We start from the raw sequence: 16,311 nt of genomic DNA, 5'->3' as shown, positions 1-16,311 counted from the left end.
GCATATGCATGCATCCTAGTCCTAGCGAATCCTGCATGACTTACAATATGCTTGGACTCACTAGAAATTGTTTCTTGAGAGCAGGAAAGCCCATTTTGTTCCTCGCTTTTCTTTTTTACTGGAGCTGATTCAGTGCTTAGGCTGAGTTCGGTACCAAATGTTGGGAACCAAATGCTGAGTTTCAGAATTTAGTTATTTCTAATACATCTTATTTTAAAATAAAACTATTTCTCTACCTATCTCCTCTCAACCATTTTTCCTTTTTTTTTACCTACCTTTTCATCTCAACCAATTATAACATTTCTCAAATTATCTCTATCTACTTTTTAATATATGTGACCATCTTAAAAATACTTATATTTTAGAATAGGGCTCGTAGTGTAATACCATGATTCGGAGCATTATTTCCGAAAATGTCGTACACAAATAATATTTTTTTTAAAAAAAATCTGTGCTCTGCTTTTAGCAGGACAAATCTATAGATACTACTATCCCCTTTCTAAAGGGGGCGCCTAATGCACGACTAATCGCGCGCCTGGGGCCACGCGCGACTGAGGCTAGTACCTTTTACTACTACTATTTAATATATTACTCCTACTAGTCTACTATTATTACTACTATTAGTACTACTACTATAAAAAATATATATATACATTAAAAAACCTAAAAAAACGTGTATATAAACTTTATATATATGCATACAAATTTTATATACGTGTATACAAAATTTGTATACATATGTATAAAAACCTAAAAAAACATATGTACACAAACTTTATATATGTGTATATAAACTTTGTATACATGTATACAAAATTATATACGTACATATAAAAACCCCCAAAAGTACACGTATACAAAGTTTGCATACACATATACAACCCTTATATACGCGTATACAAAGTTTGCATACGTGTATACAAACTTTATATATGCGTATACAAAGTTTATATTTTTACGTATATAAAGTTTGCATACATACGTATTAAAAATGAAAAAAATACGGAAAGAAAAAAAGAAAAACGAAACCGAAAAAATACGAAAGAAAAACAGAAAAAAAAGAGAAACCGAAAAGAAAAAAAAATGGAAAACACGGAGCTCCTCCCGCGCGGCGCGCTGTCCGGCGCTCCTCTCCGCATGCGACACGTGTCCAGTCGCGCGGAGAGAGGCGCGCGCGACTGGTCGCCGAATAGCAGTTTTGCTTTCTAAAAGCAGAAGAACGCCTCTGCCCTTCCAGGCCCAGGCCCAGGCCCAGCCTCACTTTGCTTCTAGAAGCAGAAGAACGCCAGGCAGGGGCAACGAACATAAGTACTCCTACTAGTACAGCGTCGCTTGGCCACAGCTCCCCTCCCCTTCCCTTCCCTTCCCTTCCATCCACCAACCGCCGAATCCTCCAAACCCTCTCCTCCACCCCTACCCCTCCCGGCTCCCATGGAGATGGAGCCCTCGCCTGCGCCTACTATGGCGGATTTGCCGGCTGATTTGCTGCGGGAGATCTTCCGCCATTTGCGATGTGTCGCGGACCGCGATGCTGCGGCCGACGTCTGCAGGACATGGCGCGGCGCACTCGCCGAGCCCACGCCGCCTCCCTCGCCGCCGCGCCCTCTCCCTTGGTTACTCCTCCCATCCGCCGGCGATGATTTCATCCACGTCTACTGCTTCTACTGCGGGATCGACCGCTGCAGTCTTCACCACCGCCTCAGCCCCGCGCACGGGGCGCGCTGCTTCGGCTCGCATGAGGGAGGGTGGCTGTTCGTCGCCTTCGAGCACAATCGACTTCACGCCATGATCAACCTCCGGTCACGCGAGGATTCCAAGAGCAGCTTGATTCCTTTCCCCGACCTGCTCCGCTCGTATCAGGACGAGGACGACTACCAGCGCGCACAGAACATGGTTATACTGGCAGCAGCACTCTCCTCTTCCCCAGGCGGCACGAGCTGCATTGGCGCGGGCATCGTCATGCGCTGGGATCTCATCGCCGGCTCGTGCCGTCTCGCCTTCTGGCGTATGGGAGATCGTGTTGCCGTCGAAGGAACAATGGCGCCCGACTCAACAGTCAGACTCAGAGATGAGATACAGGATGTCATCTATCAGGATGGCGCCTTCCGGTTCGTGACGACGAGGGGATTCCTCGTCACCTGTATCCCCATGTTCTACGCAGATGGTGGCCTCCAAGGCACTACAGAGTCTGTTCAGCGCATCCGGCACCGGGAGCGCTTGCGCGAACATGTCCATGCGCGCTATCTCGTGGAGTCCCGGGCCAAGCTTCTGATGATTGTGAGATTTGCAGCTCGGCCACGTTCTCCCACAAGCCTATTCAAGGTGTTCGAGATGGTTCAGGAGATGGTCCAGGACCACACCGGCGTGGAGAAAATTGAGGACACCTGGACCGAACTGGAGTCGCTGGATGGGCGTCTATTCTTCGTCGGGCGTGGCTGCTCCAGATCGTATGAATCATCTGCCTATCCTGAGCTTGGGCTGGGACTCAAGGAGGGTGTCTACTTCCTGGATGACTACGTTTACGCCGATGAGGGCATGCCCTTCCGCGATGAGGGACATCGCCGTTATCCCTGCAGCGACAACGGGAGGTGGTGCGACGGGCACGTTCATCGCTGTTTCTCGGAGCAGCGCGCATCGTCTGCCCACTCCTCTCCGACTTGGTTACTCCCGTGATACTACAATTGTGCGGGTAAACGATTTTCATGCTTTCTTGCATCGATCATTGATTTTTTGTTGACTTGACTGCGTTCCTGAGATGATTGATTTTTTGTTGGCATGACTGCGTTCCTGAGTTAAACGATTTTCATGCTTCCTTGCAAAAATCACGCTGATTTTTTGTTGACTTGACTGCGTTCCTGAGATAATTGATTCCAGCGAATTCAGGGTGTGAACTCGTCTGCATGAGTCGGCAGGCTGCTGGTTATCATCTTTTCATCTGAAGGTTGTTTCTGTTCTGTTGCCATAGCATCAATAATAATGGTGGTGAGGATTGTGGAGTACCCTGACACTTTGTTTTGGTTAGTGAGTTGAACACTTGAACTCTGCTGATTGGATAGGAGAGTGTCTGGGATGTGTTGTTTTGTTTCACCTTGCTCTCGCCAGTATAATCAGGTTGCTGATTGTCCCCTGGATTAGGGAAATCTAATAATCATCCCTTATGGGACGGCCCTCATTTTTTCATGTCACTTAAAATGTTTTTGAAAGAATTCATCACAATAGATCAATATATAACACTTATGTAAACTCAAATTCGATCTATACAAGTATTAAAATTCTAATCCCTCCGTTTTATACTATAAGTCGTTTGACTTTTTTTAATAAAATTTTGTTAAGTTTGACCAAGTTTATAGAAAAATTTAGCAACATTTAAAATATCAAATTAGTTTCATTAAATCTAACATTAAATATATTTTGATAATATGTTTGTTTTGTGTTAAAAATATTAATATATATTTTTATAAATTTAGTCAAACCTAAAAATGTTTGACTAGGGAAAAAATATCAAACACAACTTATAATATGAAAAAGAGTGAGTACTATTTTTTTTATCACACATCTATAACTTGGCCTTGCACCATAAAATTCTACAATAGAACTTGCTCTTACTAGTTCAGCTACTTGAACGGTCTTCGCGACTTGACCTTGAGCTCCGCACCGCGGAATGAATTCCCCTCTCTGTGTGTATGTAGAGAAATCAACTGCAAAAGGATAGTTGCATGTCGGTGACTAAGGCCGAGTTCTAACTATTTTGATTGATTTTTAAACAAACAAGGGAATGTCTCAGTGAGGGATCAAAACAATTCCCGTTTTTTCTAGATTTTTGAAAGTCATTTGCATTGAATTTAAGAGAAAAATTCTACACAAGGTTTTTTTCCTCTGCTGTAACTAAGAATAGTTATCCCCTCCATCCGCCTGGTTGTGGGTTCGAACATCCTCTCAAGGAACTAGAATCCATTCTCCCTCCAATCATGACATTCTTAGCTTGCTCGGAGTTGCATGGCGGTCATTGATGGATTAAGTTTTTCCACAATGCACAAAACACAAAAAATTACACAAAAAAAATTACACATCATATTACAAGGAGCAAATGAAAGTTTTACACGACATGACATCCGGGCAGCCATCGCAACCAGGGTGAACAGGATAGAAGAAAAATGAACTAGGAATTACTGGCTACTCTCTCTGTGAAAAAAACTCAAATCCTAGGGATGTCTAGATTCATATTTAGAATTTAATTTTTTTTTATGACAAAGGGAGTAAGTCGAAAGGAAGAGATTACAAATCCTAGTTAAAAAGCTACTACTCCCCCAAATGAATGCAAAAACAACAGCCGAAAGCTACTACTCCCCCAAATGAACCACACTATCGAGCAACCACTGGCGCCCTTCCAATCGGATGAGGATGATGACGGAGGAAACAGAAGACATAGTCGAAGAAACGCAAGATCTGCGAGTCGAGATTCCGACGTACGATGACGTTTCGTCAACCGCATCCTCAATTAAGCCCACCATCTTGGATCAAGCAGCCATGGTTGGGGTGCAATTTCCATCCTCCCCGCCATGAACAGCAATTGAAACCAAACTTACCGAGGATATGGTTTACCGTCTCCAATTCTTGCGCATAGAAAGGACAGGAGGTAAGGCAGTTGATGACTTAGATTCCTCGCTGTCGAAACAAATTTTCGGCAATATGAAAAGGGGGTAGCGCACGAGACCTGAAAGTGGATGGATGCGGAGACAAAGGATTTAGACAGGTTCAGGCCCTCTCGATGAGAGGTAATACCCTACTCCTGTTTGGGGATTTGAATCCGTCGGGTGTATATTGATCTGACGATCAGGTTGTGTCATGCCCCCTAGAGGGCCTCCTGCCCACCTTATATAGGATGGGGGGCAGGATTACAAGATAGAAATCTTAACCAATACGGTATCGGTTTCCTAAATCTATTTTGCAATATTATCAAATCAGGACTTTAGGCCGCTCCATAATATAAAAGGAAACGTAATACCCAAGTCATGATCGGTTACATATTCCATAGATATAAGCTATCCCCTATGACTAGTCGGATAGCCATGCCGTGTGGGTATGGGGTACCCATAATCTCCCATGAGACCTTCACAGTCGGAAAGATAATCTTCTCTCGAACTAGATTACTCCAAAACCGAGTGCTTCAATCATCTTTGCCATGATCCCCCGAGTACTTTTACCAAATATGAAGACTGTGGAGGGCTGAAAAATAAAGTCAGGTGCATCGAATAGATGTACCTAATAGAGGCACCAACTGAGTGGTTTTGATAATTGTAGTCAACCAAGTGACTTAATATTAATATATAGCATATGCGGTGTGAATCCTTGAATAACATGATCCGAGTGATATACCGACTGCTTTGTAAAATATGATGCGTGCAACCTAAAGCTGACTACATCATTGAATACACATAGCAAAACAGCTATAAAGAAGCTTGTATGTTGTGAATAAATAAATTTTCAAAGTATTGGGCATACACCATGCGCACACTGCTTTAACAGATGTGCTTGAGTCCCTAAAAGACACATGGTTTCACCACACCTGGAAATATATGGCATATGTGGTATAAAATCCGAGTAAATAAACTCATAAGGATTTATCAATCGTCTGGAAAATGACCAAAATATATAATCAGCCTAAGCCATAATATTGGTCAATAAAAATGCACACTTACGTGGCAAAAAGCAATTATGTTGTATCCAATCAATTGCTTGATAAACCCAAACAGCGCCATGACTATATAAAAAAGTCAGCGGGGCAGCTATATAAAGTTTTACTGTTTGACACCTTTTAAGATGCATTGTACCAACTCCTAAAAAGTTGAGTAACTGCGGTATAAAAGGACTTTAAGGTATTGGGCACTAGATCACGCGCACTTTGGCCTAAGAAAAAAGTGCCTAAGTCCCTAAAAGAACGTGACAGGCCACACCTCAAAATATAGGCTGCAGACATATTAGGCCTAGGCCAAAAAATATGCCTTCGACACCCTTTAAAGGATGACGCATGTAACATGCTCCCAAGTAATAAGTCTTCTAGGTAATGTAGACCAAGTGTAGCTCATATGAATAGCTTCTGATCTGAGTGATTATCCCTTATGGGATACTCCAAAATAGATATAATAATTAAATCCCGACTGGCGCAAGTATTCAGTTGATAGTCCTTACGGGGAATAGTAATTGGTCCAGTCTTTGAGCATAGAAAATAAACTCATGACTATAAATCCATGTTGAATGTATCCGAAACAAGTCCAAATTGAAGGTATGATACTTGTGTTTGAGCTAGTAAGCCCCTGAGCATATAGCTTGTCCTTCTATCGTAGTTACAATTGTCCATTGATGGTAGCTGACGCAGTTGGCATAGAGACAAGACGACCAATATAGAGAGAATATTGCTCACCAGAGGTGGCAAAAAATATTGGTGATAGTGAAGATAGTGATACCAATCAAAAGTGATGAAGTTGCACAACCGTGAAGGCAAAGAAACCAGTCGGCAGCAGTCAGGTCAGCCAGCAATGAAGATGAAGGCACCCAGCGATAAAGTTGTGTAGCCATGGCAGTGAAATAATCAGTCGGTGACAGACAAGGCAGCTGGTGAAGAAGATGAAGATGCCCATTAGTGGTGACATAATAAGCCATCCATGAAGGCGAGGATACCAGTCGGTGGTGACGAAAGCAAGCCAACGGTGAAGATGTAGACACGCATCAAAGGCGATGACGAAATCCACCAATCATGAAGATGAAGAAAATAGTCGGCGACGACAAACGCAACCGACAGTAATGATGATAAGCAGCAATCATAGATGATCAAATATAATGACGAAATTGCCCATCAATAGCAGTAGAGTGGGCTATGTTGAAGAGGCTTGACAGGATGTTGATGAAGATAACGATGTCGGTGATCCAGTCGATAGCAACCGTGAAAGTGAAATAATAAGTCGGCGAAGACATAGTCATCCATTAGCAACAGAGTTGATGTCAGGGCCGATGAAGCAGAGGTGCTGGTGATGATGTCAGTGACAATAATCCATCAAATTGGTGTTATAGCTGTTGCAGATGCTTCACTTGGAGGAAAGTAGATGATGTTGTCCAACTCGTCGAAACTGAGCTGATTGGTTGATAACTCTGCTCTAAAGCAAAGACGAAGATAATGACTCCTGGAATTGACTCGTTGGCTGATTAATTGATTGCTTCAGCTTGTCGAATTTTGAGAGTCTTGTATTTGTGTAGCTCCCGACTCTTTGGTTAGTTGGGAAACAACTGAACATAGAGTCGAGAACTGTAGCTTGTCGTCGAGTGGCCATCACTTGAGTGAAGATACATGTTAAAGATGTCCGAGTAGAAATCGGTGCCGAAGACAATGAAGATGAAGTAGCTCCACCATGGTAACAAAGTTGCATAGCCGTGATGAAGTGAACACGAGTCGGCGGCAACGGAAGCAAACCGGTAGCGAAGACGCGTAGTTGTGAAGATAAAAACATCAGTCGGCGGCGACTTAACAAGTCGGCGACGGAAGATGATGACGTCCATCAATAGTGGTAGCGGTATAAACCAGACATAGAGGCGAGTGCACTAGTCAGTTGCAGACGAGATGATCGACGGTGAAGACGATAAGGCCAATCAACACTAGCAAAATCATGCAGCCATGGAAGTGAAGAAACCAGTCGGCAGCAGATGTAGACAGCTTGTGTTGAAGATGATGACGCCTATTAGCGATGGCGGTGACGTGGCCAGCCGTGAAGACGATAGCGCCAATTGGCGTCATACGAAGCGGCCGGTCGGTGAAGATGTAGACGTCCAACAACGGCGGCATAATAGGCCAGTTGTGCAGCGGAGACACCAGTCGGCGGCGGACAAGGCGGCCGGTTGGTGAAGGTGTAGACGCCCAATAACAGCGGCATAGTAGGTCAGCCGTGCAAGCGGAGACACCAGTTGGCGGCGGCGAAGGTAAGCCGGTCGGTGAAGACGTAGATGCCCAACAACGGCGGTGTGACCACCTGACCTTATAAGCGAGAACACCAGTCGGAGGTGGACAAGGCGGCCGGTTGGTGAAGGTGTAGATGCCCAACAAAAACGGTGTGACCACCCAACCGTATAGGCGATGACACCAGTCGGCGGCGATGACAGCAAGCCGATGGTGATGTTCTGACTGATCCATTCCTAGAGCGTAAGAGATAAGCTTATAGCCATGAATCCCTTTTATGCATATCTGGATCTGGATCCTGCAGAACAAACATATAGGATGAGTAGCATCTGATATAAATATAATACTCGAGAAAAATTCAAGTATTTTAAAATATTTATAAATATGTATTTCTTCTCTTGTCAATTTTGATTTCCCCGAGCAGATGACTCATTACGTTTAAACACTCTGCCCGACTAGTCATAGCCACCAAGCACCGGGAGTCAGCCTAAGCACTTCCCAAACATGCATATGAGTGACATGAGTTCGTCATTAATGGAACAAAGTTTCACGGGTCGGAGTTTACTACTTGGGTACTTTTGCAATTATTAAGAGCAGAAAATAAATTATCTTATCTCTATGCTTTTGATTTATTCCGAATAATACTTAGCACCTTGCGTTATTCGGTCCATCCAACAAGCCCCCGGGTGCTAGGAATCGGCCCAAAGGCAACTATCCATTGGCAAACCAAACGGAAAGCATAGGAAGATGGAACTCCATAACTCGATAGGCACTTTTGTACTCAGAATATGTCGCAAGCAATCAAGATAAATATTATGAAAATTGTTTAAAAAATATGATATAACATCTGTAGCCCCCGACTCACTAGTCAACGGCGAACCAGTTGATGTAGTGAGGCAAAGGAAAAGGCAAAATATCATATAAAGAATAAAATAAATGATGACTTAGTTTTATCGTATTCCCTCGGTGACAGCAAAAGTAGCCGATGTGGGAATGAAGCAGTCCATCAATGGTGACAAAAACACCAGTCGGCGCCAGTGGAACCAAGCCAGTGGTGTAGATGATGAAGCCCATTAACGGCGGCGGAGTCCGCCAACCGTATAGGCGAAAACACCAGTCAGTGGCGGCAGAGGCAGGCCGGCGGTGAAGTCGTAGACGCCCAATAGCGGCGGCATAATAGGCCAGCCGTGCAAGCGGAAACACCGGTCGGCGGCGGACGAGGCGGCCGGTCGGTGAAGACGTAGACGCCCAACAACAGCGGCATAATAGGCCAGCCGTGCAGGCGGAAACACCAGTCGGCAGCGGACGAGGCGGCCGGTCGGTGAAGACGTGGACGCCCATGAACGGTGGTGTGACCAACCAACCGTATAGGCGAGGACACCGGTCGACGGCGACGGAGGCAGGCCGGTGGTGATGATGGCGGAGGCAAGCCGGCAACGATGAGGTCAGGGAACAGAGAAACAGCTTCGCACTCCCGCCGGTCTATCCATGTGGTAGCATGCGACGTCTGCCTAGCTCGTTGGTTTGACTCTGCCGACTCGTCCTCCTGGCGACGTGTCTCTGTGCATTTAGATCAGGCACTCGTGTACAGCTCGGACAGAGGTGGATTGATCGACGCCATCCGGTGATTAAATCAAGTAGTAGTTGCATGAATCTTAATTACTCCATATTAGACAACGTTGCCTATGCATGGCGGCAAAGTCCAAGCTCCCAAAACAAACAAATCTGCCTGGGAATAACGATAGTATATATGCTGGTGCTTCAGTAATTGGAGACACGTGCTGCAAAGTCTGCTAATTATGATTCCAGATCAATCTGTTGTCAGTGGACTCCGCTACATGCATGTATATTGTATACATGGCGAAATCGCACACGATTACTATTCCGATTGGATAGATGACTGCCTTCCGTCGTTCTGCGTCTGGCTAATCGCAGCTGAGTTGAAATCAGGCCGAACGGATAATTGGCGTGGGACTCGTCCTGGCAATGATCGGATTCCGACGGCAGCAGGGCATGTGTATATGGTATTTGATCTTGAACTGAGGTCTTCCATGGAGGTATTGACGGCGGTGGAAATTGAATCCATCGAACATGTCGAGACTGATCTTCCCGGCTAGATTGGATCCGAGTCGAAGAGCAGGAGCATGTTGAAGTGGTCGGCGAAAAAACTCCCGAAGCGAAGATGAAGCCGGTGACTCATGAAGTTGATTCCATCGCACTTGTCGACAGGTAACTCGACGCAACCCCTACCTGGCGCGTCAACTGTCGAAACAAATTTTCAGCAATATGAAAAGGGGGTAGCGCACGAGAGCTGAAAGTGGATGGATGCGGAGACAAAGGATTTAGACAGGTTCAGGCCCTCTCGATGAGAGGTAATACCCTACTCCTGTTTGGGGATTTGAATCCGTCGGGTGTATATTGATCTGACGATCAGTTTGTGTCATGCCTCCTAGAGGGCCTCCTGCCCACCTTATATAGGATGGGGGGCAGGATTACAAGATAGAAACCTTAACCAATACGGTATCGGTTTCCTAAATCTATTTTGCAATATTATCAAATCAGGACTTTAGGCCGCTCCATAATATAAAAGGAAACGTAATACCCAAGTCATGATCGGTTACATATTCCATAGATATAAGCTATCCCCTATGACTAGTCGGATAGCCATGCCGTGTGGGTATGGGGTACCCATAATCTCTACACTCGCTGACCAGGACATCTGCGATCCAACAACGTACAGCGCCTGCGCCGTGAGCCACAAAAGGAAGACCTTACATTTCGCAGGCAGCAGGCCATGAGCAGAACCGATCTTCTACCGTGGTACCTAAAATTTTTTTAAGTACTCATTAGATTTAGAATTGGTACTAATTTTTTTTAACGGAAAACAGCAGTAGAGTGACTTTTCATTGAACGGCACTAGGCAATTATTTTTCTTTACAGAACTAATTGTTTTTTACTAAAGTGTTTTATTTTGACAATCACTCTAAGAGTGTGTAGATAAATTGCGTCTTACGAAAGCAAATTACCCTGAGAGCACTGATCTTTACTGATCTTGTAAGGATGCACACATCTTACTCTAGGAGAGGATAACAAAATAGAAGTCTATAAAGATCTACAAATTAAAAGGGATCATGGTTGACTGAATGAGAGATATGGAAAAAAAGAAGAAGTGATGACTGTTGTTTCCATAACTCAATGTGTTCATTGTACTGTAGTGGTGTCAGTGTGTTAGTTATTTAGATTTTGCCAGTTACATGATACTATATCAATATGTGTTAATACTGTGTATTATCGGTACCATGATTGAGAAGCGGTGGAATTGCTTGGAATATTTTATTTATCCTCACCTTTTTTGTGTAGATGCATATTGTCTCATATATTGGTATTGAAGTGATTAGATTATTGACAATCTTGAATTAATATTTTTAGGCAATATAATTATTGTACTTTGCCTTATTATGCGACATAGATCGAATTAAAGCTCAATTGGATGGATAACAGGTAAATTATTTTTGCTAGCATGTAATTCATCAGAAAAGATTATGACACATTAGTGTTAGTAGGGGCAAATTAACTAGTTTAATAAGGTGTAAAAGTAATTTACATAAACCATAAAAGTAACTTAGCATAAGATGGAAGTAAGTTGTTACAACATTAGAAGTAAATTCGTTGTAGGGAAAAAAAATATGGTCTATCTAAAAATTAAATTTAAAGTCCATAAATTATAAAATTGACTAAAAGCAATAATAAAAATAATCAACTTAGAGCATTATGAAAGTATAAGAAGTAATTTAGTCAAATCTAAAAGTAATTTATATATATGATAAAAGTAACTTACGTATATATTAAAAGTAATTTACAAACATAAATATTTTTTATCGTAATATAATCATGTAAGATTTTTTTTATGAAGATTTAATTGTAACAAACGCAATAGTGTAGTAATAAGAAGGGAAAAAAATATATGCATGGCATGCATATATTTTTTGTTGTGGAACTTTGATGCTTCTCTCAAATTTTAATTTCGTCCGGTTTGATAGTGTTTGGTGTCGAAGTTAGAGTTTGAAAACTTGGATATATGGTTTTTTATATGAGAAACTTTGTACATAAACGATACGATCAAAGTAAGACAAACTTCCGGACCTTAAAATCCAAAAGGCTCAGCTACCAGAAAACATGAGCAATGGTAAGCAACGGTTACATGTCTCAACAAGATTCGCAAGCTGAATAACATCGCATAGACAATAAAAGAAGAGCAATCCAAAAGGCAGGGTACCAGAAAACAGATCTGAGTTACTGAACAACGGTTCTAGTAATCGCATACAGAACAAACGTAAGCCTCTATTACTACTCGCTACTTCATGAAAGATAGCTTGTTCTCCGTTCTGAAGAGCTCGTCGAGCACCCCATTCCACCTCATGTGATAGCCACACGTGAATAGCCTGTTTAAGCGCTTCCTGTTCCACAGGTCAGCCAGAGGTAACATGCTTCTGAGCACGAAAATGTCGCACTCCCGTGTTCTCCCGCTCTCCTCGTCCTCAACCTGTAGAATAATTTCTCGCTTGCAGAGCATGTCATTTTTCATCAGGTACCTCGTTTCCTCCTCCAACGGACTCCGGGGATTGAGCAGGCCAATGGCACCTTGCGCGCGGCAGAGTTCCCGGCTATGTCCTCGCTTGTGCTTCTGATGAAACTTGTCCGGCATGCAATACGAGCATAGCATCAACGAGCAGCATGATGTTATCCAGTCAGCAGGCCGATCGCAAGAACAGCACTTCGGAGAGGAAGGCCTCGCTGGCTCCAAGAGTTCATCCACTCTCTCCTTGATTATACCTGAAAAAAAAAACATTTTGAACCAAAAGAAAATAAATGAGAAAGACCAGTAGCGACAGTATTAGCCTTCAATTTTATAATAAAGAGTCTTTTCACAGAGTTCCGTTACGGGCAGTTACCTCTGTGGCACATATTTGGTTCAAATGTCATTTCTTGACACCTAAGATGGGCTTGCGCAGCCAATCCCTCCATATGACGAGCTAGATATGGTCCATATCTACCAAAGATATGTACAATCACTGTTCTCACTGCTGGCGGTGGCACCTTTTGATCAACTGAGTGGTCTGCCCCTATTCGGCCAAACAACAGTTTCTTCACTGCCTCCGAGAAGTTATTATCATCAGAAGACCATCCGGGAACTATCACAATAACAGAAGCTGCAGCAAAATGTTAATTTCAGGTAAGAATGAACTGAGTGAAAATAATTTATAATCTAACTAGTTGGGCCATCTGTTCTCAAGTGACAGTGATGAGCATTGATCAATTCAATGTAGCAAAAGCCCTAGGTAACCAGAAACGTAAATAGTCACACAGACACCACAAATTAAACAGTATTTACCAACATATGAAACATACGGAGGGGGCGTAGTCTCACAAATACAAACTACTAGCAACAAGTTTGCATGGCACTTTGAATACAACATTGCTAACTGCAAAATCAAATCATTTTCACAAAAATAAAAGGACCTTCTGAATTGTAACAGATGCACCAAGGTCAGGCAAATGGCGAGTAGAACACTCACCATTTTTGTCCTGAGAAGGTAGCTTAGACACAGCGGTGGGCAGTGGTTCCTGGAGATTGGAGGTATCCACACGACGGGTGAGTGCGCCACCAGGCAACGGATGTTGTGATGGTGCAGGTGTCCCCAGCCCGACGCGGCCTTCCTCACTGCTGCTCTCCGCTAACCAACCAGAACCAAGAAGAACAACTTCACAATGGCACGAAGAGGGGAGTTCAATCTTGGAAAAAAGAAGAGGGCAAGAGGCGCGCTCAATTAGGTACTCACCTTGGATGCGCAGGGGCCTGGATGCGCCCACAGAGCGCTTGCTGTTTCCCAGCAGGGGCATTGGTTCTTAAGTGATAGTGAGAAACAGAAGGATTACTGAAGTTAGTCGATTATATACACAGAAAAATGGGACTATCAATTATGCTGATTGCTGACAAAGCCACTAGGTGTAATGTAGAAGATATACAAAATACATCAGAACAGACAGAACAAGATACCTAGGTAATCAGAAACGTAAATATCCACATGGCAGTGGCAGATTCAAAAAATTTTAAGAGCTCGGGCAAACCTAACAAACAAACCAAGAATATACAAGTCTATATAATTCATAGATCATTTTAACATGAGCATTTGCTTTATAAGTTTGTGTTAAGCATATGTGCTGATGTGGAGTTGCTTCATACGGCCTAGCAGTGAACTAAGCAATGTAATTAGCAAGCTAATTAAGTGTTAATCTATGGATGCACAGCTGCATGTGCCAGGCAGAGCCTGGGCCATTGCCCGTGGTAGCTGGGCCTTGGCTCCGCCACTGCACACGGACGCAACAAATTACACAGTATTTACCAACAAATGCAGTATACAGAGGGGGCATAGTCTCACAAATACAAAAATAAAAGGGCCTTCTAAATTGTTAAGTAGGCATCTGCTTCTATTATCAAGAGTGAGTGTTACTTGAGAGACTGCTCATGATCATGTTCAAGCAAACAAGGCAAAAGTCAAGCAGATTTCTAAAGTTGTGGCTTTCAGCTATCATGCTGTCCATATGAGGCGTGACTAAAGCAGGATACAAATTAATTCATTAATCAAAATAAAATAGAAAATGCATAGTGTATTTGCTAGGCCGATGTTATCAAAAGCAGATTAAACAGATATAGAATGTTTTAGAATCCCACAACAAATACAGCACAATTAGTCTTACTGACAATGCATGCTAATCAGGAGCAATTCACAAACAAAACCTTCTAGAGCAACAATATTAATAGCAAAAATATTTTTGAAGGAAAATAGTAGAAATGTAGATAGGTAGTTACATCCATTGAGGACATATAAAAGGGCACAAACAACAAGAATACACTAAATGCCATTTTAAGTGGAAGCCAAAGATGCAGCAAAGTGTGTGTCACGGATAACTTGTCAAGTTAAGATGGGAAATGAAAAACACAGTTAGCAAATATGAAAATTCATCCAAGGTTCAACTTGTATCACTGTGCTAATGAACCAAATATAAAGTAACAACAATAGAGATGCCTGAGGTAATTAGCTGCAACCTCAGGCATTCTTTATAAACTGGAGAGCATAGAAATTGAGGAAAAAGTCCACTTTAATCCACTCTCAGCATTCAGAGGGGGCAGTCTCACAAATAGTAGTACTACAAACTAGTAATAAATGTTTTGCATGACAATTTGAATACAACATTGCTAGGAACAAAATCAAACCATTTTCACATAGATAATATAGCCTTTTGAATTGTAACATATGCAACCGGGACAAGTAAATGGCGAGTAGGACACTCAGAACAAAAGCTGCTTCACAGGAGTACGAAGAAGAAAGAAAGAACAGGGGTGCACTCGATCTTGGAAGAAAGAACAAGGCGCGCTGGATTTTCCTTTGTTGGGCCCGGACGCGCCTGCGGAGCGGTTGCCGTCTAGGCGACTGGGGGTGGCCGAACGATCCATCCTTCCTATAGACTCCATCGGCACAGCGGTCGTGCTCGGTGCTGTCCAGGTGACGCTCCGTCCATCGGCAACTGAAATCCAAGAAAAAGTCGAATCACCAACACCCAACGAGAAGTCATCAACGGATGTTCTTGGGCACTCACCTCCGCCGAACTGGGAAAAGGAGGAGTCACCGGGCGTGCCCGTCGAGGCCTTCTTGACAGGAGGACCATGCGAGTCGCTGTCAACGGTCTTGCGCTTACGGTTCCCGTCCATCTGGGCAGAACGTCGAACAGCTCGCGTGCGTCTCAACTCTCAAGAACCGCGACCAACAGCGCCACCTAGGGGAGATGGCACGGTCGGGAGGGGGCCGTGGAAGAGAGCTACGGGACTACGGGAGCGGGGGAGGGTGGAGAGATGGTGCGATCGGGAGGGAAGGGGGACGTGCGAGGAGAGACGGTGGGAGGGGAGGGGAGCGGCGCCGACGAGGACGGGATGGCTCTCGCTGCGCGGCAGGCAACGGGACGGGGAATGGATGGGTCCGGACGGATTGAGATGTGCTGCAGTTAAGAATAGGACATTTATTTGGTTCTGGTTCACGTTAAAATTGGAAGTTTGATTAAAATTGAAACGATGTGATAAAAAGTTAGAACTTTATGTGTGTATGAAATTTTTGATGTGATGGAAAAGTTGAAAGTTTAAAGAAAAAGTTTAAAACTAAACTCGGCCCTATTTTTACATCAAGCGTTCAGATCTTCCGCTACAGTAGTAGCTTGTCTAGGTAAAATCACAGTAACTTTTTTAGCCAAAAATGTTTCAGATGATCCTGTTACTTAAAATCATATCAAACAGACATGTTGTGACTGTTTAA

The 16,311-nt window shown here is 43.5% G+C and overlaps 2 protein-coding genes across 2 annotated transcripts; one reads left to right on the top strand and one right to left on the bottom strand.

The window, feature by feature from the left end:
* The first annotated feature begins 1,077 nt into the window (after positions 1-1,077).
* Positions 1,078-2,991, top strand: LOC127764134 (uncharacterized). The gene has a single exon (XM_052288963.1). It carries the CDS (start codon positions 1,432-1,434, stop codon positions 2,671-2,673), a length of 1,242 nt encoding a protein of 413 aa, XP_052144923.1. The 5' UTR covers positions 1,078-1,431; the 3' UTR covers positions 2,674-2,991.
* A 9,159-nt stretch (positions 2,992-12,150) lies between these two features.
* Positions 12,151-15,961, bottom strand: LOC127763891 (uncharacterized). The gene is made up of 5 exons (XM_052288693.1): positions 15,605-15,961; positions 13,786-15,532; positions 13,522-13,680; positions 12,898-13,155; positions 12,151-12,778 (listed from the first exon to the last, which is right to left on the bottom strand). Exons 2-5 carry the CDS (start codon positions 13,844-13,846, stop codon positions 12,300-12,302), a joined length of 957 nt encoding a protein of 318 aa, XP_052144653.1. The 5' UTR covers positions 13,847-15,532; positions 15,605-15,961; the 3' UTR covers positions 12,151-12,299.
* Positions 15,962-16,311: the final 350 nt, after the last annotated feature.

This window comes from Oryza glaberrima, chromosome 2, assembly GCF_000147395.1.
Source record: "Oryza glaberrima chromosome 2, OglaRS2, whole genome shotgun sequence".
NCBI lineage: Eukaryota > Viridiplantae > Streptophyta > Magnoliopsida > Poales > Poaceae > Oryza > Oryza glaberrima.
This window is presented reverse-complemented; position numbering and strand designations above follow the sequence as displayed.